At 44.3% G+C, this 26,191-nt stretch overlaps 2 protein-coding genes across 2 annotated transcripts in view; both read left to right on the top strand.

Annotated features, from left to right (window-relative positions):
- LOC308335386 (histone H1-like) overlaps positions 1 to 26,191 on the top strand; it is a gene marked incomplete at both ends in the record, with an annotated part of 327,443 nt that overhangs the window by 301,054 nt on the left and 198 nt on the right. The gene's annotated exons all lie outside the window — the stretch shown is intronic.
- Positions 22,561 to 23,316, top strand: LOC308335856 (THO complex subunit 4-like; the record flags this gene model as incomplete). The annotated part of the gene is made up of 1 exon (XM_080793074.1): positions 22,561 to 23,316. One exon carries the CDS (start codon positions 22,561 to 22,563, stop codon positions 23,314 to 23,316), a length of 756 nt encoding a protein of 251 aa, XP_080649200.1.

The raw sequence follows: 26,191 nt of genomic DNA, 5'->3' as shown, positions 1-26,191 counted from the left end.
ATGACTCAGCAGACAGCAGTTTGGTCTGTCAAAAAAAGAAAAAAGGCTTTGCAGCCGCAGACTATGCGGCTTCACAGCCGCGGTCAATGCATGAATATAGCCCGCACTCTATTAAAATGTCCACAACGGTGCGTGCTCCGCTGCTGAAGCAATATCATTATAATTTATTTAATTAAGTTCGGGACCAAGGCGGGTGCTGCACTCACACCTTTGCAGTCAGAGGTAAAATATAGGCTATCCGATATTTAAAATATCGGATATATGTCAATGCAAAAGTCGTCTTTTGAGAGAGAGAGAGAGAGAGAGAGAGAGAGAGAGAGAGAGAGAGAGAGAGAGAGAGAGAGAGGGGGGGGAGAGAGGGAGGGGGGCATGGCTTGCGCGATAAAGAACAGTACAAGCATATACATTCATAAGTGAATAATTGGGATCCTCTTGTCTGAAGAATTTAAGAAATTATAATCCAGTGAGTTTATCCAGTGAGTTAAACTATTCTGTGTGTGGCATCCATGCATGTGATCAATATCAATACATGATATTAATTTCCTACTGTTCACCACACGACCAAATGCTATATTACAACTCGGCAATGATAAGCCCTTATAGGCTACTGATGAATGCACCTGAGGGTTATAAAAAAAGAAACAACACTCGCCTGCAGAAGTAAAATAGATATCCGATGTATCAGATGTAAATTAATTTCATGATGTCGTCATATTAAAATGATTCGCGGGACACGGCAAACTCATGATGAGATCAATGTAGTAGCCTACAGCATATAGCCTACACAGCTACAACGTTGCCCATATTATAATTAATTAAGGTGAGCTGGCTTAAAACTGACTGGCCAAATTGCACGCTGTGGATTTATAGCCCTCGTCGTGACTGCTGTCTGTCAGACCGGCATGTCTGTCAGTCTGTGAACCATAGAATGCCATAGATAGACCATATAACAGTCGGGCCAGGCCGTGTTCTGTCCTTGCCGGGCTCACCGCGCCGTTATATTAATTTTCCAATGTAAATTTCACCCAGATTGGACTCGGTTCAGCGGCCGCATGCTGCTGTCCGCCCCCCCCCCCCCCCCACACACACACACACACACACACACACACACACACACACACACACCGACAGTCAGAGAACTGACTCACTAAACAACACTAACACACACTAAACAACGTTGGATTCGTACAGTACAGAATGCAGATAAGTGTAGGCCTATGTTCTTATTATAATTGTGAGTTTGTTTTTTAACATGCAGCGCGAGTCCACGGGAGCCGATCTACAAGCTCACAACGCACTGCGAGTAGCCTAGAGAAGGCTGTCAAGTGAGCAGCGCAATCGCGCATGCTATAGAAATATCCTAATAAATAAATAAAAAGGTGTCGCTTGCAGGGGCAGTTTCCTTATGGGACTTGACTCTAGAATGCATGCATAGGCATACAAGTGCAAGTGCACTCGGCTTTTATATATCATTTTTTTATGTGCTGAACAATGTTAGGGTCGGGACACATGCCTACATATTTTATCTGCGATTTGGGAACTATTTATTGATTCAGCATGAAGACTAAAGCCTTCTGAATATATCCGTAAATTCGTCCGCCACCTAAAGAGGTCCCGTGGGATTTTACGGAGTTTCCGACCAACCTACGTGAGCGTCAAGTTCACGGCCATTTCCATGAATTCCAAATTAATGTGGGAAATCCACGTAAATGCCTTTCCGCTAGCTTCACGTCATTATATCAGCGTAAACGCGTTGAAGAATCAGGCCCAATGGGCCTGATTCATTAAAAAGAAATACGCCACCGTTGCACTGTGGCGGAAACAGATATCGTATTTATCCGTCCGATCAAGCTACGTTGAGATGACGTGTTATTCAGAGAAGCTGGTGTAATCACTTCATTTATGCGGATCGCTGAGTGTATCCTTTCCGCATTTTCCCCAAGCGATTCGCCTGTTGTCGCCTGGTTAGTTGGAACATCCACGCCCATTCTACACCATATAAGGCAACAGGAAATCTCGAAATACGTCATCATAGCCCGGCACAGAGGATTCCCAAACTTTAAATTCTATACAACAGCGCGATGAGCTTGTAGAGTAGTTAATTTTGACAGGAGGTTCTCTGCACGGACAGATCTTCAAGCAAACAGCGCGAGTTATATGTATAAAAATAATTATAAACGAAACTTGCCAACTTGGCACGCATTGCTTCACTCGATCCTTAAATGTCAGAGTTAACTGATATGTTACAGTTACTTTCACATAATGAGAAAGAAGTTAATTTGTACTGTTCTCTATCGTGTTCGAGACTGGCTCTCCACTACATATTATTCAATATGTACGGGAACTGACCCGACGGGGCAGTGTACATGGATATCTCTTTAAGACACATCCTCTATGGTGGCCCTGCGCAGATGCCAATCAGCGGGCTATTTAAGCCCCATCTGTGCAGAGCCACTTCGATCTTTTGATTTCCACGAGAGCAGACGTTACGTAGGCTATCTCAGCAGTTTGGAAACGCATCCATAAAGACTATATTAGAACAGCTGCGTGGCACAGTCCACTTACCTAGGTAAGAAGAGAGCCGGTCGTCGCGACTCCTCTCAGGGCGCCGCGTAGCTCCATCAAAAAAACAGCAACAGCAACAAGCTGCAGGCCTAATCCGCTAGACAGTGGAGGAAGCCTCAGCTTGTCCGTGCGTCCGCTCCCTGGTGAAACCCGACCACGTTGGGGGAAACCTTGAGACGGCGTTCGGTCCGTGCGTCCGTTCCCTAGTGAAACCCGACCACGTTGGGGGAAACTAGGAGACGGCGTTCGGTGTGGCCAAAGCCAAGTGCGAAGCCGACCACGTTGGCGGAGCCTTGGTTCCCTGGCTGCAGAAGCGGTGAGACCTCCGGGTCTATCATCGCGGCTGTACACCGCGGCGGCGGCCGGCGGGGTAGAACCCAGAGGAGCTGACCCAGTCGGCGTACTCTGAGGCCATCTACGGTCGTTGTTCGTTGCACCGCGGTCCGGCCGGACCACACGGCAGAAGGGAAACAATAACAAACTCCCATCGGCAGAAGCGCTGGGAGACCCAGAGCGGAACCGACCTCGTCGGCAAACCTCCCGGTTGACCATCGCGGCTGTATAGTAGACAGTGTATACGGCCAGTTCACACGGCAGAGAGGAAAAAACAATAACAAACTCCCGACTTCCGCGTTGACGTCATCACGTCGGCGTGGGGAGGGGGCTCGAGTGAACACACTCTGTCACCCTCACTCGTCGTGTAGGCTGGTTGCCAGGTTGTCTATGATATAAGCGGGTTTATACACACTTATAGATATATAGGCAGATAGTATACTGTGATACATATCTATATACCCATCTACTAAACTGAATAGCTATACATTCATGTATTTATATATATATATATATATAGATAAATTAAATATATATAAATTAAATATATGCAGTTATAATACATGTCTATATACTTAAGTTGTCTGAATAATCAAATAAGTAGATAGATAGATATCTATATATGTATATGAACAATTTGAACATATATATATATATCTATATATAAATTATAACACATAGCTATACATATTGAGGTACATAGGGGAAACAGAAACATGGCCACTTCAGTGCACACCTGTTCGGTGTGTGCGGTGAAAATGCCCATGGAGGACGGCCATGACAGGTGCATGTGGTGCTTGGGTCTGAACCATGCACACATGGCCAGGTTGGACCCGGCATCCTGTATAAACTGTTTCATCCTGCCGGCTAGAGTGAGGGAGGCCAGGGCTCGATCATTCTCTCTGGCACCGGTAGAGGATATTTTAGCCCGGCATCAGGCCAAGCGGCTGAAGACTGCCGTCGGGGGCGACCAGCGGCGGAGGCAACCGCCTACAGCCACAGCTTCGTCAGCCCCACCAGCTCCGCTAGCTCCGCCAACCCCAGAGCGTCCGACAGCCATGGTGGTGGCTCCTCCGGCTCTACGGCGCCTTATAACCAGGAAGAGGCGCCCCCTTCGCACTCCTGACGGTGGGGGGGGCTCAGCCCCCTCTTGCCGCCCCCTGGAGCAGACATTGTTCTGGGGGACAATTGGGGCGGACCCCTGGGTGATTTCCACCATGACCCAGGGGTATCGACTGCAGTTCCTGCGTTCGCCCCCACGGACACGGTCTGTTACTGTTACAGTGGTGGCGGACGTGAAACACAGGAAGGCTTTGGCAGCAGAGATCACCACTCTCCTGGTGAAGAGGGCCATCAGAGTGGTGCCGCAGGCCACCCAGCAGGCGGGTTTCTACTCCCGGTACTTCCTCATCCCCAAAAAGGATGGGAGGCTGAGACCAATTTTGGATCTGCGGGGGCTCAACAAGTATTTGAGACCCCTGCGCTGCAGGATGCTGACGGTGCCGAGGGTCCGACAGGCCATCCTACCAGGAGATTGGTTTGCATCAATCGACCTGGAGGATGCATATTTCCAGATTCCGATATGGGAGGGACACAAGCGGTATCTCAGGTTCGCCTTCGACGGCAGGATCTTCGAGTTCTGTGTCCTACCGTTCGGAATTTCACTAGCCCCCCGCACGTTTACGAGGTGCATGGACGCAGTCCTGGGACCTCTGCGGGAGGAGGGCCTTCGCATCCTGAACTATTTGGACGACTGGCTGGTGTGTGCCCGCTCAGAGGGGCAGTGCCACGACAACGTGGCTCGGCTCCTGCAGCATCTGGGTCACCTGGGCCTTCGCCTCAACGAGAAGAAGAGCAAGCTCCAGCCGTCACAGTCCATGGAGTTCCTGGGCATGTGTGTGGATGCCAGGGCGGGGACTTTGTCCCTCACTCCGGTGAGACAGGCCGCCATCAGGGACTGCTTGTCCCAGTTTCGGCTGGGGGCCAGGGTGACCTGGAGACTATGTCTTCGCCTGTTGGGGCTTATGGCGGCCACAGTACACATCGTGCCCCTGGCACTCCTGAATATGCGGCCAGTACAGCGTTGTCTGCTCAGTCTGGGCCTTTGCCCTCAGAGAGACCTGCAGGCCATAGTACTGGTGACACGCAGGCTGCGAGTGGCCCTCCGTTGGTGGGAACAGCCGGCCACTCTGACGAAGGGCAATGCGCTGGGTCCGGTACTGCGTCGTCAGTTGGTTTCCTCCGACGCCTCGCTGACAGGCTGGGGAGCAGTCCACAACGGCAACGGCGTCAGGGGTCGGTGGCAGGCGCCTTGGTCGTCCCAGCACATCAACCTCCTGGAATTGCGGGCAATCTATCTAGCGCTTCGCCGCTTCCAGACAGAATTAAGGGGCCGCCATGTCCTGGTGAGAACGGACAGCACAGCAGCGGCGGCTTATGTCAACAGGCAGGGCGGCTTGGGCTCCCCTCGCCTCTGCAGTCTAGCCCGGACGATATGGGAATGGGCACACCCGCGGCTCAGGTCCCTGAGGGCGATGTATGTGCCGGGCCAGGAGAATGTGGCTGCAGATCAGCTCTCCCGAGAGGGACCCCCCCGTGGGGAATGGAGACTACAGCCGCAGGTGGTGCACGAGATCTGGAATCAATTCGGCACCGCCGTGGTCGACCTTTTCGCCTCCAGGGAGTCGACGCATTGTCCCCTCTTCTTTTCCGTGGCGAGGGACGACCCTCCCCTGGGCACAGACGCGATGGCACATCAGTGGCCGAAAGGTCTCCTTTACGCCTTCCCTCCCTTCGTCCTCCTACATCCGCTCCTCCAGAGGGTTCAGGCGGAGGAGGTGAGCCTCATCCTGGTGGCCCCCAATTGGCCCCACATGTTCTGGTTTTCAGCAATTGCTCCCCTCCTTCAAGGCCGGCCCTGGGAGCTCCCGGTGCGTCGGGACCTCCTGTCTCAAGCCCACGGGTCGCATTTTCATCCCTTTCCCCAGGGACTCAAGCTCTGGGCCTGGCCCCTGAGAGGGCCGAGTTCCTAGCCATGGGGTTGCCTCCATCGGCAGTTGGGACTCTGCAGGAAGCCCGGGCTCCATCTACAAGAAGGGCGTACGCTTTGTGGCGAGGCGTGACCTTGTCCGAGATTTGCACAACAGCATCTTGGTCGACGCCCCCCACATTCACAAGGTTCTACTGCGTGAACGTGGCAGCCAGCACCCAGTTCACAGAGCATGCACTGGGCTCCAGGCAGTAGCTTTGGACTGGCCTTAGCGTCTATGAGTTGGTTGACTGGCCTCAGTGTCTGTCAAGGCCAGCTGGGCCTAGGTGGCGGCTCGCACCTAGGTCACGAGTTTGTTGACTGGCCGCAGCGTCTGGCTGGGCCAGCTTGGCCTAGGTTGCGTCTTGCACCTAGGCCACGAGTTGTCGACTGGCCGCAGCGTCTGGCTGGGCCAGCTGGGCCTAGGTTGCGTCTTGCACCTAGGCCACGAGTTTTATTGACTGGCCACAGCGTCTGGCTGGGCCAGCTGGGCCTAGGTTGCGTCTTGCACCTAGGCCACGAGCATCATATTCTTATCCAAGGGTTTTGGAGCACATTGGTGAGCTGGCGCCAGGGATGGCTACGGCCTGGGCACTCACCACTTATAGGCTCTGATTGAATTCAGGGTAAACTGCTTCGGGCTGCCGCGGGGGCAGCTGGTCTGCTTATTTCCGCGCGGTGTGTCTTAGAGAGTTCCCGTACATATTGAATAATATGTAGTGGAGAGCCAGTCTCGAACACGATAGAGAACGGAGGGTTACACTCTCTGTAACCCAGGTTCTCTGAGTGGAGAGACTGGCTCTCCACAAAAGAGCCGCTCCGAAATTCGTGTCAATCAAGTTAATCGAAGTGGCTCTGCACAGATGGGGCTTAAATAGCCCGCTGATTGGCATCTGCGCAGGGCCACCATAGAGGATGTGTCTTAAAGAGATATCCATGTACACTGCCCCGTCGGGTCAGTTCCCGTACATATTGAATAATATGTAGTGGAGAGCCAGTCTCTCCACTCAGAGAACCTGGGTTACAGAGAGTGTAACCCTCCGTTCACCACACGACCAAATGCTATATACAACTCGGCAATGATACTGATGAATGCACTGCAGGGTTATAAAAAAAGAAAGAACACTCGCCTGCAGAAGTAAAATAGATATCCGATGTATCAGATGTAAATTCATTTCATGATGTCGTCATATTAAAATGATTCGCGGGACACGGCAAACTTGATTCATCTCATGATGAGATCAATGTAGTAGCTAGCCTACAGCATATAGCCTACACAGCTACAACGTTGCCCATATTATAATTAATTAAGGTGAGCTGGCTTAAAACTGACTGGCCAAATTGCACGCGCTGATGCCATAATGTGGATTTATAGCCCTCGTCGTGACTGCTGTCTGTCTGTCAGACCGGCATGTCTGTGAACCATAGAATGCCATAGATAGACCATATAACAGTCGGGCCGGGCCGTGTTCTGTCCTTGCCGGGCTCACCGCGCCGTTATATTAATTTTCCAATGTAAATTTCACCCAGATTGGACTCTGTTCAGCGGCCGCATGCTGCTGTCCGCCCCACACACACACACACACACACACACACACACACACACACACCGACAGTCAGAGAACTGACTCACTAAATAACACTAACACACACTAAACAATGTTGGATTCGTACAGTGCAGAATGCAGATAAGTGTAGGCCTATGTTCTTATTATAATTGTGAGTTTGTTTTTTAACATGCAGCGTGAGTCCACGGGAGCCGATCTACAAGCTCACAACACGTTGCACTGCGAGTAGCCTAGAGAAGGCTGTCAAGTGAGCAGCGCAATCGCGCATGCTATAGAAATATCCTAATAAATAAATAAAAATGTGTCGCTTGCAGGGGCAGTTTCCTTATGGGACTTGCCTCTAGAATGCATGCATAGGCATACAAGTGCAAGTTTTATATATCATTTTTTTATGTGCTGAACAATGTTATAGGGTCGGGACACATGCCTACATATTTTATCTGCGATTTGGGAACTATTTATTGATTCAGCATGAAGACTAAAGCCTTCTGAATATATCCGTAAATTCGTCCGCCACCTAAAGAGGTCCCGTGGGATTTTACGGAGTTTCCGACCAACCTACGTGAGCGTCAAGTTCACGGCCATTTCCATGAATTCCAAATTAATGTGGGAAATCCACGTAAATGCCTTTCCGCTAGCTTCACGTCATTATATCAGCGTAAACGCGTTGAAGAATCAGGCCCAATATGTTTAAACACAGTGGGCCTGATTCTTCAACGCGTTTACGGACGAATTTACGGATATATTCAGAAGGCTTTAGTCTTCATGCTGAATCAATAAATAGTTCCCAAATCACAGATAAAATATGTAGGCATGTGTCCCGACCCTAACATTGTTCAGCACATAAAAAAAATGATATATAAAAGCCGAGTGCACTTGCACTTGTATGCCTACTAGAATTTCGTGCGCGCTACGCGCGCACTCATCCCAGAGCGACTTTGCCACGCACTATGGGAAGAAATAAATGGCGGGAGTTGACTCCACATGTAGTAACGAATGGGTTATTGGAAATGTACCATTGTTTTGTCCTGAATATTTCCACAGCCTAAGTACTAAAGGATTGTGACTGTGGGACAGACATACAGTCTGAGATACAATAGGCTACACGTGTGCACAGTGAATAAACAATGACCTATATGCCCAGAGTTCTTAAATTAACATAGTTGGATTTTAACAGAAAGACAATGCCATAAATCAGTCAAAGTAAGTGACAGACTCAACAGTAGCACACAGCATGCAAGGCAGCGATGCATGCATGCAAACATGTTTGTCCAGCTGAGATTTAGTGTCTCCATCTCTCTGTGGAAGAGGTTGCACATGACCTGTACGGCCACACTGAGGCGCTCCAACACAAACACAGACACAAAACAACACCACGCTGTTTGTCCAGTTGACCCAAATCAACACCAATACCTAGCCTGTTTGTCCAAAACACAGTATCTGCTGGCCACGTGTCTACTTCGCCACAACCTAATGTTAGTAACAAATGTAGGGGAGAGCCGCCAAGGTTGTAACGCTTCACGGTTGTAACATGGACGTTATATCTTGATTGGTCAACGCCACCATGACGCCATCGCGTCAGTATGTGTACAGCAACGTACTCTACGTGGCCAGGAGTTTGAAGTTTGAAGTGTTTACCTTCAAAATGCGTCTAATTTTACACCTGGAGTATATGTGTGGTACAATTTTTGTCTTTGGTGTTGGTGAATAAAAATCCACATGGATGTGTTCATGCTTATGTTCTTCATTAGTTTGCATCGTGTTTAGACGGAATTCACGTTCATTCTGGTCTGTAAGCAACTGCAAAGAAAACTTGCAAAAGCGGGTCATTTGTAACATGTGTTACAAATGGTCCGCTTCCATTCAATGCCATTATATGTAATATTTACATATTTGACATATTGGCCAATATTATATGTTCTGAAATGGTATTGTATCGTGTAGTGTATTCTGAAATTAGTTTAGGGTTGTATAACGTTGTACAACTCAATCAATCAAACGTTTGTTTAATCAATGTATTGCCCCATTGAAAAAAAAGAAATGGCCAAACTGGTACTGGTACACCCGATACTATTTAATATTTCCCTTATGTTTGATACATTTTCTTATCACATCCATGGTATAAAAACAATGCTAAGGAGTTGCTTCAATGAAATGTAATTGCTTTAAGCTGAGAACGATATGTTTAATGGTGTTTTTTAGCGTTGTTACATTTATCATGCATGCCGTTACAATTGATCCGATATGCGCAGCAAATGTAACACTGAAACAGCGTCCACGTTCGGTTGAATAACTCCCGACCTGTTTTATCAAAAAAATAACTTGAAGTGGTTTATGGTAGCTGACATGTGTAGGTCCGTTGCCTGAAAATATTACATGTGTAGCTAAACGGATCTCTGAGTAAAAGAATGAAACGTGCAAAATGTTACATCCTTGGCGGCTCTCCCCTATTAGTTTACTCACAGCACAGCACCGTCACTCCTGTCAGTTATTTCGTCCTAATAACTTGAAGTGGTTTATGGTAGCTGACATGTGTAGGTCCGTTGCCTGGAAATATTACATGTGTAGCTAAAGGGATCTCTGAGTAAAAAAATGGAACGTGCAAAATATGTTCTAAAATTGTATTGTATTGTGTAGTGTATTCTAAAATTAGTTTAGGGTTGTATAACGTTGTACAACTCAATCAATCAAACGTTTGTTTAATCAATGTATTGCCCCATTGAAAAAAAAGAAATGGCCAAACTGGTACACCCGATCCTATTTAATATTTCCCTTATGTTTGATACATTATCTTATCACATCCATGGTATGAAAACAATGCTAAGGAGTTGCTTCAATGAAATGTAATAGCTTTAAGGTGAAAACGATATGTTTAATGGTGTTTTTTAGCGTTGTTACATTTATCATGCATGCCGTTACAATTATTCCGATATGCGCAGCAAATGTAACACTGAAACAGCGTCCACGTTCGGTTTAATAACTCCCGAGCTGTTGTGTGTATTGCGTGGTGAAAAGGCCGTGTGTTTGTGTTGTAAACAACTCATGTTATGTCTGCGCACACTGTATGTTGCTATGGCTGCTGACGTTAGCATGTGTGCTATCAGGCAAAAGCTGAGATAGATATGCAACTACTACTGGGGAAAATGCCATACAAAACCCAACACCTAATTTCGGAATGTTATTGTGACCTATTGAGCACAATCAGACCATCATGATTTGCTTGCTGGACCTATAATTAATTTATTAGCATTAAATGTCCACTCGCCCATCCAAAAGAAAAGCAAGATGGCTGCGACAGATTGTGAGCGCGACGGACTACGGAGGCCAGGAGGAGCAGAGCTGGTGACGTAAGAGGCAGGCAGTGTTGCCAGGTTTGCGAATTGTAAGCGAGTTGCAGTGTATGCAAGTAGCGTGGTTAAATTCCTTGTTTCTCGGCGTGTTGTGGCACCCGTTTATCTGCTGGCTCGATCGTGATTTTCATAAAAGTAATATTTGCAGAGTAAATAAGAAACTTGAACGGCTAAAAAATAGGCTATGTCAGTTCGGGGAGGGTGGCGAATTTATTTTGCATATAGAGATGTGTGGTAAAAGTGTGGTTCGGTCGGAGATAGAGCATGAAGAATGAGTATGGGTACACCTTTTCACTTGTATATAAGATGCATGCATTCTAGAGGCAAGTCCCATAAGGAAACTGCCCCTGCAAGCGACACCTTTTATTTTATTTATTAGGATATTTCTATAGCATGCGCGATTGCGCTGCTCACTTGACAGCCTTCTCTAGGCTACTCGCAGTGCAACGCGTTGTGAGCTTGTAGATCGGCTCCCGTGGACTCGCGCTGCATGTTAAAAAACAAACTCACAATTATAATAAGAACATAGGGCCTTTTATCTGCATTCTGCACTGTACGAATCCAACGTTGTTTAGTGTGTGTTAGTGTTGTTTAGTGAGTCAGTTCTCTGACTGTCGGTGTGTGTGTGTGTGTGTGTGTGTGTGTGTGTGTGGGGGGGGGGGGGTCCAATCTGGGTGAAATTTACATTGGAAAATTAATATAACGGCGCGGTGAGCCCGGCAAGGACAGAACACGGCCCGGCCCGACTGTTATATGGTCTATCTATATGGCATTCTATGGTTCACAGACATGCCGGTCTGACAGACAGACAGCAGTCACGACGAGGGCTATAAATCCACATTATGGCATCAGCGCGTGCAATTTGGTCAGTCAGTTTTAAGCCAGCTCACCTTAATTAATTATAATATGGGCAACGTTGTAGCTGTGTAGGCTATATGCTGTAGGCTACTACATTGATCTCATCATGAGATGAATCAAGTTTGCCGTGTCCCGCGAATCATTTTAATATGACGACATCATGAAATTAATTTACATCTGATACATCGGATATCTATTTTACTTCTGCAGGCGAGTGTTATTTCTTTTTTTATAACCCTGCAGTGCATTCATCAGTAAGGGCTTATCATTGCCGAGTTGTAATATAGCATTTGGTCGTGTGGTGAACAGTACAAATTAACTTCTTTCTCATATCAGTTAACTCTGACATTTAAGGATCGAGTGAAGCAATGCGTGCCAAGTTGGCAAGTTTCGTTTATAAAATATAACTCGCGCTGTTTGCTTGAAGATCTGTCCGTGCAGAGAACCTCCTGTCAAAATTAACTTATACAAGCTCATCGCGCTGTTGTATAGAATTTAAAGTTTGGGAATCCTCTGTGCCGGCTATGATGACGTATTTCGAGATTTCCTGTTGCCTTATATGGTGTAGAATGGGCGTGGATGTTCCGACTAACCAGGCGACACCAGGCGAATCGCTTGGGGAAAATGCGGAAAGGATACACTCAGCGATCCGCATGAATGAAGTGATTACACCAGCTTCTCTGAATACCACGTCATCTCAACGTAGCTTGATCGGACGGATAAATACGATATATGTTTCCGCCACAGTGTAACGGTGGCGTATTTCTTTTTAATGAATCAGGCCCAATTTGTTTGCATCAATTACTACGTGGTCTATTGACATTTTACACCGAGTTATCCAGATCCTAAAAATTGTCACACAAATACAAACCCAAAATATATCATAATCTTCTTTTCTGCAGTTAAAGATACCGTACAAAATGTCTCTGTGGCATGGCACCTTCACACCTAAATCGTGCATCTTGCTCCAGATTGCTTTTGATCTCTTGCAGTCTACGAGTAAGTGCCATATTGTCTCTAGTTCTGCACAGTCTGGCATGGGGCATTCCGTTGTGGTTACAAAGCAGCTCCATTTAACCACTGCTCTAGTTGGAAGTCTACCGTGGGCAGTTAACCACATAACGTCCTGCATCTTCCCAGTGACGAGGCCACTGTTAAAATTATTTACTAGGTTTTTACTTTCTTCAAAGGAGCAGTGTTTAAAAAGTACCATACCTCCATATATCTTATTTCTTATTAGATTATATATTATTTTATTTGATTGGGTTCCCCAGTTAATATTTAAATTGCTATGTTTTGTGGTAATTGGTAAAGTCCCCATATGCCAGTTTATAGTATGGCAGTGACAGTCTGCCCCTGCCCCTCTGTTTTCTCCATGTTTTGTGGTCTCCTACCCAAGCTGCTCCACACAGAATGCCCCTAGCCACATTTTTACAAAATGCAATCATTATTTTGCTGCCGACGTCCATTGCGCCAAGGCCTCCCTCTTTGACATTTTTAAACATAAAAATCCTTTTGGTAACCTCCCGGTTGTTTCCCCAAATCAAACGTACACACATCCTATTAATTCTTGTTATGCATTTCTCAGGTGGCGGAAAAATGGTGGCCAGGAACAATAACTTTGACAAAATAAATGTTTTTACAATCTCTATTCTCCTTTTCATAAGTTGTGTCCCTAACTTTCAATTTTTCAACTTCGGCATGTATTTCAATTTATTTTCTGTCCCAATTATTTTTAGCACAGTCCCTATTAGCAAAGAAAATGCCAAGTATTTTCATTTCCTCTTTCACCTCCATGAGCAGGGCCGGCCTCCGATCCTCCTCTCCTATCCAAATACATTCCGTTTTGGTCTCATTTAGCTTGGCCCCCGCGACCTGCTCATAGAGGTGGAAGTGTTCTCTGACATAATCAAGTTCTCTCTGCGATTTTATAAAGGCAGTTACATCGTCCGCGTATGCGGACACCTTGGCTGCCGTTCTATTAATCCGAACTCCTTGTATTCGGTTATCTTTTTTTTTTTTTTTTTTAATGGGCTGATGGCCAGAACGTAGAGCGCTGCGCTCAGCGGACAGCCCTGTTTCACCCCTTTCTTTATGTCAATGTAATTAGACGTCCTTCCATTTACTTTTACCGCCACCTGAGATTTTGCATACAACATTTTAACCATTTTTATAAATACCTGTGGAAACCCATATTTATCTAAAACACCCGATAAATATTCTCTATTTACAAAATCAAAAGCTCTCTTTTGGTCAAAGCCAACAATAAAAAAGCCAGGCTCATGACGCGAGTGTATCATCTCTCTGATCCTATTTAAATTGTCCCACATCATACGTCCTTTAATGGCGCATGTCTGTTCTTTTTCAATTATTTCGTTTAATACTGTATTTAGTCTCATCATTATGATTTTGGCGAGTATCTTATATTCTATATTAGTTAGTGTGATCTGTCTCCAATTATTTATATCTTTTTCATCCCCTTTTTTAAAGATCATAGAGATGGTACCCTGATAAAACCCGTCATGCATTGACTTCTTAAAACACCCGTCATTAAATGCAGAGGCCAAAATATCAGCAAGTTCGTTAGCAAAGACCTGATAAAATTCAGAGGGTAGGCCATCCGGGCCGGGAGACTTCCCTCGGTTTAACAAAGAAATTGCTTTTTTTACTTCCTCGCTTGTGAAATCACCCAGGAGTGTGTCAAAGTGCACTCCATCTATTTTTTTCACCTCTGATAAAAAGGCCTCTGCATCCAACAAAGTACCATCACCACAATACATTTCCTTAAAATGTTCCACAATCAATTCCATTATTCCATTATCATCATTTACAATTTGACCATGTTTATTTGTCAGTGCATTTATACAGTTAAACTCCTGTCTCTCTTTATATTTCTCTATAACTTTTCGTATGTTTGCTGGTTCGTCCATATCAAAGCCTGCTTGTACTTTAGCTGCATTAAAATAATCGTTATTAAAAATCTTCAAAGTGCTAGTAATGTCGTCTAATTTCTTTTCATCATGTTCTGATAGTGGGCTACTTTTACATTTGAGTTCAACATATAGTTGCATTAGTTTATTATACTCTTTATTTCGTTCTATATTTAAGTATTTACATTTTATAATTAGTTGCCTTTTTACGCATCTCTTCATCTCTTCCCATAATTCGACATTTGATTCAGTAAGAACTCTTAAATCCTTCACTCTGTTTATCTCATTTTTAACACTCTGTATTAACTCTAGATTTTTTAAGCAATTGATGTTTAGTTTCCAGTTGTTTACTCTGGGTCTGGCGTGAAAGCTAATAGTAGCTCTCACTGCCAGGTGGTCGGAATTAACCCAAGCCTCAGTTTTATGTGTTCACACTAATGTCTTTTGACACATAAATTCTGTCTATACGCGTCTTGACCCTTGAGTCAAAACGCGTATAGCCAGTTGCATCTGGGTGCAGCACCCTAAAAGTATCTCTCATTTCTAGACTTTCGCAGGTTTCCTTCAAAACTTTACTCGCTCTATCATATAGGCCTGTGTTACTACCGGTTGTTGATATTCTATCTTTAAGATCTGTTATAGTGTTAAAATCACCGGCCAGAATTATACACTGCCCTCCACACAAAACTTCTCTCAACTTATTAAAAAGACATATCTTTTCGCATCGCTGCGGGGTTGTATATACATTAATAAGCCGCATTTTCTGTTTCCGTACTATACAGTCTAAGACCAGAAGTCGGCCTGGTATTATTTCTCGTTTCCTTTGAATTGTTACATTTTTTGTGTTAAATAAAATACCGACTCCATCGACGTGGTCAGCACCAATTGAAAATTCCGACCACCCGTGGGACCAGTACTCTCTAACAGTATTTACATCAGCCAGTGTTTTTAGCCGCAATTCTTGTGCAAAAATAATATCAGCTCTAATATTTTTAATTATATTAAGTTTCTCCTGTCTAGTACTTTCTTGCTGTATTCCCCTTACATTGATTGTGGCAATATTAAACATCATTATGGCGAGTAGTGGGCCTACATATTTCATCATCAGGTTTTAAAGGGCTTTTTCAATCCCTGGCTTTTGGGTTTTTTCCCATTCTTATGTAATTCAGGAGACTGTCTGTCTCTCTTGCCTTGTAAGGGAGGGAAGTTCTCTGTGGACACCAATAAGGTGGATACAGGACCCCGCTCCTCGGACTGTGATCCGCACAAAATGTCAATCGCATCTTCGAGAGCTGTTTGACCTTCGTTAGTCTCTAAATCCCGCAAAATGTCACTTATTCTGTCCTCTGTGTCTGCATAATTCGGCACTTGATAGCTGGGAAGACTGACCTGCGTAGCACTCTCCATGTGCTGATCTGATGACTGCGCGTCGGCAGGGGGAAGCTGCACTGGAGCTGATGTTGTTGGCACAGCAGCCGCTGCGTCCGTCTGCGATGTCGATGCTTCCTCCGCTGGGGCTGCGCTCGGTGGCTTTTTCCTCGGCGTTGCTGAGGGCTTGCTCGCTGGCTTTTTCTGCCCGCTGGTGGTGGCCTTCGTGCGCTGTTGCTGCCTTTCAGGTGCCGGTTCTTTGTCCGCTGGTCTCTTCCTCTCCTCGGGTGCTGCTGGAACTGAAATCTGCTGGCTGCTGTCCGCGGGCGGAGTCTCCTCTTCTGGTCTCCGCCTCTCCTCGGGTGGTGCTGGACCTGCCGTCGTTTGGCTGTCAGGTGACGTCAGCTGGCTGTCAGCTGACGGGATGTCCTGTGTCGGTCTCTGCTGGCTGACGTGGCTGTCTGTTGTTGTCTCTCCTGCTGCTGCCTCAGGCTCCGGGGTTGTATCCGCATCTTGCTGCTGCCGCCGCTTTGCTCTGTTGCTGTACGACTGTGGGCAGGTGAAGAAAGTGTGCCCCACTTCATTGCACAGGCTACAGACTCCGGCACTAGTACACTCCTTCCCCTTGTGGCCAGTCATACCACATTTCCAGCACTTCACAATGTCACATTCCTTCACCTGGTGAAATCTGGACTGGCAGATATAGCATCTCTGTATCTGGCCTGCATAGGTGATTTTCCCATTGTATGGCCCCAGGGAAATGGAGTTAGGGAGGTCTACTGGTCGCCCGTCACTGCCTGGTTTATGCAGCTTGACCCTGTAGCGTCGGATCCCATACCACAAGCCAAACTCGTCCAGGAGTTTTTCCACTGGACGCAAGAGTGTGCAGTACCTGCTCAGGTACTGCTCGATGTCGTAATCTGCTACCCTTGCCGTCCAGAACTTGATCATGACAATGAGTGTGTCGACAGGTACAGAGGAATGAAGTTCAAAGTCCTTCCACTCGCCCTCTACAGATCTGTCTGCAAAAAGGGTGCTGAATTTCCGCAGGGAACCTTCACGGTGGAAAGAGAGTTCAAACTCTCTCCTGTTTGGTAGGGCTATAAAGGAGTATATTTCACTCACTTCCATCCACCTCGTTCTGAGCAGATACTGTCCGACCACGCTTCTGCTCGGAGGCTCTCCATGTCCGATAAAGCGAATCCGAGCCCAGTGCCGCCCTGTCCGGTCTCCGGGCTCGGACCGGGGGTCCTCCCCCGCAGGGGGCATTTCCCCTATAGTCGTGCTTTCTGTTCACCGTTATTTATTTATTTTTTATTTTTTTTGGAGATATCTCAGATATCTCAGATATGAGAGGAATTAGTTTAAAGGTACCACCGTACCGCAGACACCACCGGTGCCTGCGGCTTTATAGTTCAGATGAGTATATTATCCTCCGGTTTTGCTTTTTAAAGTATTTTATTAAATTTCCACACAGTTACAAGTCATACATATATCGAAACTTGAAAATCCATACAAACATATATGCTGCTTGTCAATGTATAAAAACCATCACATCAAATTACATACATCATAATACATAAAACATCATCAATACATACATCAAAAACATTTAGTTCACAGCCACTTAGGCGCCAGGGAGCGCGAGCGTCACAGTACCATCCGTTGATGCGATGTATACTCTCCGCGTCGCCCCCTAAAGCCCAAGCGCCCGTGCCTGTATGTGCCGCTCTGAGGGTCTCGCCGCCCGCCAGCAGACAGCACCATGCTTTGGTGCCATGTGTGACTATCCGCTGGCACGCAACAAGACCCCCAGAGCAACACACTCAGTACAAACATTAATAAATATATAAAATGTCCAGAGAGGGCGTCCTCGCATCAGGACAAGGCAGAAAAGATATATATATACACACGTTACAAAGATTATCTTGTCCAGGCAGGCTACAGTGCCAAGGTGGACCAGTTTAGGTGCGTGTGCAATCTCTTAAGATCCATTGTTTTTTTCCTTTTAAGTTCCGTTTTAATATGTTTAAACACAGTGTTTGCATCAATTACTACATGGTCTATTGACATTCTACTCCGAGTTGTCCAGATCCTAAAAATTGTCACACAAATACAAACCCAAAATATATCATAATCTTCTTTTCTGCAGTTAAAGATACCGTACAAAATGTCTCTGTGGCATGGCACCTTCACACCTAAATCGTACATCTTGCTCCAGATTGTTTTTGATCTCTTGCAGTCTACGAGTAAGTGCCATATTGTCTCTAGTTCTGCACAGTCTGGCATGGGGCATTCCGTTGTGGTTACAAAGCAGCTCCATTTAACCTCCGGTTTTGCCTCGACCACTCATTTTGGTGTAGGTTTATTTCTGGAATTGAATATAAAAGAAATATGCTGGTGTAGAGGCGCGCGAGACCCTTTATACGTTCAACAGCACACATTCTATTGCTACTGTCTATGTGCGGCTGTGCGCCCCACCAATGAATGAGAGCGAGGGCTGAGTGTGTACGAGCTCCCCTCCAATCGGTGCTAGTGGCTGAACAGCTCCTCCCAAGGAAGGAGGTTCCTGACCAGAGACGGTTTCTTTCAGAGAGAGAGTCTTTATTATACACAAGGGACATTTGTTTTGCTCAGGTCAATGCATACATATACAATAATACAAATACAATAAAATACCCAGCAAAGTACCAGACAATAATTCTAAAATGTAAAGGGTATTTAAAAGAAAGCAAAGTCTCTCTCCACACATATACACTGTTCATAATCATTTTGTAGGCAAGCATTACTTGTATGTAAGGTAATAATAATAATAATAAATAAATAAAATAAATAATAATAAAACTTTATTTGTATAGCACCTTTCATGACATGCAGCTCAAAGTGCTTTACAGAGCAATGGAGAAAAAATTAAAGAAAAGCAAGGCATAAACATTAAAAAGAACAAGCAGTAATGCAATATAGTCACAGTGAGGACAAAAAATAAAAGATCAATTAAAAGCAAGGGTGTAGAAGTGGGTCTTGAGCTGTGCTTTAAAAATGTCTATACAGAGGCTGCCTGTTGAAGGTACAGTGGGAGTTTGTTCCATGCCGACGGCCCGTAGAAGCAAAAAGCTGCTTCCCGTATTTTTTAGTTGCCATTTTTTTAGGCAAAACGAACAGGCCAGCAGTGGAAGATAGGGGGCCGTATTCAAACATGAATACGGCAGTTGGTGGCATAACTTCTACCAGTGACCACTGTTCATGTGATATATAGATAACAAACTGCAACAGATGGTTTAATGTAACTCGCCATGGTCTTATATATAATACCATGGCGAGTTACATTAAACCATGATGGAAACATTATTCAAGGGTTAAAGGACATCGCTAACAAGCTAAGGATTCACTCCCTCAAAGCGACATGCGCCTCAAACTCTGGTCACCCCACCCCTCATGTCAATATATATATATATATATATATATATATATATATATATATAGGGTTGTTATCTGTATTTGAAAAGTTAAAATCTAAGGGTAGTTGAATTACTGTGTTAGTTTTCTAGCATGTATCACATAATTTGAACAGTCTGTCCACCAATGCATGACGTAGATTATGCCTCTCAGTCGATCACGTTAGGTCACTCACGTATACGATGACTGTATTATGACTTTGCCTGACAATGTCTAAAAACTAAACATTGCCTCAACATGCATGTGTAGTAGCTGTTATCAGTGCTGTGGGTATAATGATGGCAGTATTCCATTGCCACAGTATTTGGGGTACAGTCTATTTATTACGTCAGTCATGTGGTAGACTGTGGTATGACTGACGCACCAATTTGGGCAAATTAAGGAATTTCCATATATGGGGGATAAAGTGACAAAGACAACAGACAACACAGACAGAACATCTTCTCTCTGTGCCACTTGTGTTTTCTCCTCGATTAAAACAACATATCACAAACTATACCTTTTATTTTATGAAATGCAACAAAGAGCTGACCAGTTATGCACACGTGCATTTTTTTCATTAATATGTCTTATAGGTAAAAACAGCACTCTGGTTTTCAAGTTATATGCTCAAAACATCATCCACAGTCCGAGCAGTGTTTCCTCCTTTATATTTATTCTAAACCATTTTAAACTATGTCACATTAACAACAATACTCACAATCCCTTTGGCAGACATTCATGGCGACTTGATACCATAAATAAACTATAGGCTACTCTTGTTCTGTCCTTAATTTTGATATAAATGAAAGGTTTTCTGACCCCAGTAAACACACTCCAGTTAAAGTCAGCATGATGGTGGAGATGATCCTGACTTCCAATGACAGATTGTCAGCTGAAAACTTGGTCCATTTGTGGACAAATAACTTACTGTGATCAACTACAGAAAACAAAACGTGTTTAAATCTTCAATAAACTTTGGTGTCTGGTCTGATTATGGTTTCACTGACACAGTCCTGCATGTACCACTGATAATGTGTAATCAGTCAATTGTGATAACATGGTGTATACAGAACGAATTATTTGACTAATCAGTGATTTTTTAACACATTATATTTATAGTTGATATACAGTTTCAGTTTGTAGCCAACGTTATTGTAGTATACATAATGTAAAAATAACCATGCTCATCCACTGAAAAAACGTATACATATTGTAAAAAGAACCACCGCTCATCCGCTGAAAAAAATTTGCTGGAGCCACAAAGAGAACATGAGAAAAATATAGGGAAGCTCTGCACACTCAGATCTGCACAATCAATGTATTTATTTAGCAAGCTTTCGGTCTACTGACCTTCTTCAGGATAGGATCATTATACATATTGTAAAAATCGACACATTTTACACGGTCCCACCTTGTAAAAAGGCTGGTGTGAGACAAAATATGTTATTATTGCAATCACATGGTCAGTATCACATCATCATGGTTAGATATCACAAATTCACTATGCTCACACTATCATGGTAAGCATCTTGTCAGTATCATTTGAAAAGATAGGTAATGTAATATGTAATAGTGATATATAAAGTTAGATAGACAACATTGGAATGCCATTCATTCATTTGTTTTGTTGTAGGACTATTAGTAATATCAGAAATACTTCAAATATAAGCCAGTTAGTCTCAAGTACATGAGGGAGTTAACCTTAAACCTTAATGTGGTTGTGATATTGTACTGTGATGTATTCATTACTCTGATTAGTCTGATAACAATTGTTACACTAAATTTGGATGCCTAGAAACATGCTCAACCCTCACCTGCGCTTTGAGAAGCTACTGAATAGACATGTAGATTAGATTTAAACCAAAACTCTAGACTTGCTTTGTAAGTTGGTACAGAAGTGTGAACAACTGCTGGTTTTGGTGTGAGTTCAATACAAGGAAACAATGCCTCCCCTCCCCAACAGGGTAGAGCTGTGCAGCGGAATGTCTGAGTGAGTGATTGAGATGATTTAAATAATTTGCATGTTGATCACACGTTAAATCCTTGGTTTATTTCAGTTTAATAATATCTGGGATTTATATAGCGCTTTTCATGACACTCAAAGACGCTTTACAAAGTTTACATGTGTTGGGGCCAGGGGGGGACAAGAAAAAATGACAACTTTATTAGAAAAAACAATTAAAAGAATAAAACCAATAAAACAGTGCATATAACAATATTTTTAAAAACACATCAGCATGGGAATGCGATTGTGAACAGGTGGGTTTTCAGTGAAGATTTGAAGGTAGGAAGCATCTCGGATGTGTTTGGGGAGAGCGTTCCAGAGGGGGGCGGCCACGGAGAAGGCCCTGTGTTCATTGGAACACCGTGAAAACTCTAAATTAGAAAATAAATATTACAAATCAATGATTTCATAGTTTAACAATAATATCTGTGCATTAAATACATCAATTGATTACCATCAACAATACAATGGTTAATTCATAGTCAATATAATACAGTGTGAGTGATACAATAAATCAAATCATTTCAAAACAAGACCAATACAATACCAAGTAAACGTACCATAAGTCCATAACCAAATACCAAACCAAACGAACCATCAAACCCAAAATACAATTAATTAAAGTAAATCATGAATGAAACCTAAAACAGAAAACATAATAAATATTAATATACCTCACTCCACTAGGGCTAGGGCTGGAAAGGCTCAGTCAACTGATGCTACAAGTCTTGATAGTTCAACATTACCAAATAAACAGTGTGAAAACATGAATGTTGCAAACAAAATATATATATATATATATATATATATAGTAAAGGTTTCAGCTACAACCAGTCAATGTGCAAATTAAATCCATGTCGGTTTCAGACCATTGGTGAGAACAAAGACAGCAAAACAGGTTTGGCACCGCAGAGCAGTCTGCCTGTCCTCACTTAGGTCCTCAGAGCACACTTATAACAAGGAGGATCTGAGCTCATCATTCATTCACTTTAGAATCTTCAACGTTGTCCAGGCAAGATCGTTCAGTGAGAGACAGGGTTTCGGACCAAGTTAGAGTCTAGGTTGTACTACCATTTTCCATTTAATTCTAAGTTTAGCGTTATTAGGCTCGGGCATAATGGCAGATAAAATTGATATGTCCTTAGATGACATTATCAAACAGAAAAGGTCGCAGAGAGGAGGAGGCCGCGGAGGCAGAGGCCGCAGTGGTGGCCGTGGTGGCGGCCGTCTTGGAGGAGCCACCGGGGGAGCCACCGGGAGAGCCACCGGCAGCTCCGGCCCCATGAGGAGCCGAGGCAACCTCAACCGGGGTCGAGGCAGATCTACGCCGTACAGCAGGCCTAAACAGCTTGACATGTTCGACAATGCTGGTGGTGGAGGAGCTGGTGTGGAAACTGGAGGGAGGCTCCTTGTCTCAAACCTGGACTTTAGTGTCTCTGAAGCAGATATCCAGGAACTTTTTGCAGAGTTTGGTACACTGAAGAAGGCTGCTGTCCATTATGACCGCTCTGGAAGGGGTTTGGGGACTGCAGATGTCCACTTTGAAAGGAGGGCAGATGCCCTGAAGGCCATGAAACAGTACAACGGCATGCCACTTGATGGGCGCCCCATGAACATACAGCTCGTCACCTCAAAGATTGATAACCAGCGACGGCCTCCCATGCAGGGTCTGAACAGAGGTGGAGGTATGAATAGCCGTGTTGGTGGCGTTGGAGGCAAGCAGAAGGGACGTGGAGGCCGCGGAGCAGGTGTTGCCAGAGGCCGGGGGAGAGGCGGACGCGGTGCTGGTGGTGCCAAAAAACAGCCGCTTTCTGCAGAGAAGCTTGATGCCCAGCTAGATGCATACAATGCCAGGATGGACACCACTTTGTAGAGCTTATTGATCTACCAACAACCCAAAGGCTCTTTTAAGAGCCACCTACATGCACTTTACAGAGTTTATTCCATTAAAGTAGGCAACATGTGCTTAAAGCTTGCATATGAGCTATATGATTCATGGACTGACAGTGGTTAGGTCTAATACAATCTCTTTACATGTATACTTACATCATAGTGCTGCATTGAACAGCCAACCTTTTGCATTATATATATTCAGAGGCTATATTAACATATCCACAGTTATGTAGAAACTGAATTTTATTCATTACCATAGGCTTTGGGATCTGGTCTTACTGATCTAATTTACTAATCAGTAATAATAATGCATCTAACTGAATTAACAAGATTTTAATGTGTGATTTAAATCACTCCATCATAAACTAGAATAAAATTGGGTGACTATTTTTGGTTAAACAAGTTTACCTCTCAAGTTTACATGACAATGGGCTATTTGCTTTTAATGAAAAGTGTGACTCATTGGAGTCACATGGGTTGACCAAACATTTGTGTTTGATTGCTGATTGTTGGTGGTGTTCTGCCCCTCCCCCCTCATCAAACACAAATGTTGTTTAAAGTAATTTAATGCAATCAAACAGGACTTCTCTGTTTGGATGTATGGCTGTCAAGGCCAGAAATACGTTTTTTGCCACTCAGTAGACATTCCCGCATAACTTCCGGGTATGATGATGTCACGCGCATAAGGGGTTAAAGTTCTCAGTTCTGGGGACTTTCAGTCCTGAGGATTTCATATGGGTCATTTAATGAGATCAGTGCAGATTTGCAAAAAAACATTTTCAGTCTTGGGATTGTTTTTGGCTTTAAGCCCTATATTCAAGGTTCAGATTAATTGATTGATTGATTGAAATATTTATTAACAGTTTGCAGTGCATTTCAAGCACATACTCAATACAAAGACTGTTAACTGTGAGTGAGTGGACGACCCAATTAAGCATTACACTTGTTTACAACAGGGTCCACCTTGTTCAATTAATCAAACTTACAAATAGACACTTCTAAAGTTAAAGAACAGAACAGGAATTCATCATACTGTAAAAAGGGAAAAGAAACAGTGAGGGGGAAAGGGTGCAAGCGATCTATGCCTGTGATACATGAAAATTTACGAAGTATAATAAAAAGATCACAGGCATTCTGGTCTAATTGTCTCCCTAAAATATAACTAGGGTATGGGGACTACCCGGACTAGGGATATATGATAATAAATAAACATTTAGGGTAAATCTATAGTTCAATTCGAATTAATAGCTATTCCACTCTCCAATTTAAATGTAACACATACAGTATGTATACACATACATACTGGCACAATGTTTCTTGAGGGAAAAAATATATATAAGACATTTTAGAAGCGGTCAAAAATTGTGTATGTAATAATAGTTAAAGAAAGAACATTGACACGAAAACGCGTATTCAGGGCGGAGTCACCACCCCCCGGGTAAACTGTGATTTGCTCTCGTTCACTGCAATGCAATTTGCGGCATTTCCAAAACAATATTGCGCAGAGTAGCGATTATCAAACTTATTTGCAATGACATACGTTGAAAGATCTGTTGCCCGTGGACAAGGCACGCTACCTCCGCAAGTTAGATATTATCGGCATAGATGTTTGTCCGTATGTGATTAAGGATTGGAAAAAGTTGCATTGGCAGCCATAGAAAATTCTGCCAGGGTAAATGTCCCGGATGTGACGTTTTGGGGCGTTCCTGTCTTGTTTCGTGTCAATGTATATAAGTTGCCTGCAAATGTGTGGTGTTTCATCTATTTTACATTTTATTGAGCTATGTCATATTTTTTGCAAATGGCATCCATTGGTATTGAATTGAATTGAATTATACATTTGAGTGTGAAATTACCTGAAACATGTCAGATTTCTCATCACAAAACAAGAGCTTAGCAGAGTGAGATAAAGTGCCCTCTGATAAGTCTCCACAGGGCCAACAGCTGTGTTTGCAGACACTGGAAACCCAACTGAAACGTCCCTAACGACTAGATTTACTTTCATTCCAAACCCAGACATCTCTGCTGACTCTGCAGCAAATATGGAACAGGGTATTATATGGTAAAACTATTTTAAAAGACAAATGACAGAGGAAAGTTGACAAACAACTGTACATGTAAGGGTGTACAAGTGAGGTTTTAAACGCCCCTGAACAAAACACAGGACTCCTCAACCCTCCACATGGTTTGATTATGAAGCTAAACTCGTCTGCTATCTGATCGAGTTTTTTGTATGACTTTAATACATTTCTTTGTATGTATGTTATTTAGTTTTAGTTGTAGAGAAAACACAACTGTCTCAGTATTCTGCAGCACAGAGTACTGACCTAGTGGGTTGAGTCTACATCGTTCTCACATATCCTTTAAGTTCCACCCCCTTCTCCTCTTACAACATTCTCTACTAAGAGTTTAGTTCAGTGCATCTGAAACTCTACAGCATGGCAGAAGTCCCCCCAGCTCCCTCCGCCGCCCCGGCTAAAGCCGCCAAGAAAAAGGCAGCACCTCGACCCAAGAAGACGGGCCCTAGTGTCGCTGACCTTGTCGTCAAGGCCGTGTCCGTCTCCAAGGAACGCAAAGGTGTCTCCCTGGCTGCGGTCAAGAAAGCTCTGGTTGCCGGAGGCTACGATGTCGAGAAGAACAAGGCCCGCGTCAAGATCGCCGTCAAGAGCCTGGTTGCTAAAGGCACCCTGGTTCAGACCAAAGGTGCCGGAGCATCTGGCTCTTTCAAGATGAACAAGGAAGCACCGAAGGAAAAGAAACCCGCAAAGAAAGCAGTCAAACCCAAGAAGCCTGCAGCCAAAAAACCCGCCGCGGCAAAGAAGTCTCCGAAGAAGGCAGTGGCCAAGAAGCCCGCA

The sequence above is a fragment of the Protomyctophum bolini genome (assembly GCF_963924005.1).
Source record: "Protomyctophum bolini genome assembly, chromosome: 20".
In the NCBI taxonomy this organism is placed as follows: domain Eukaryota; kingdom Metazoa; phylum Chordata; class Actinopteri; order Myctophiformes; family Myctophidae; genus Protomyctophum; species Protomyctophum bolini.
The sequence above is the reverse complement of the archived record's forward strand: the minus strand, read 5'-3'. Positions and strand labels throughout refer to the sequence as shown.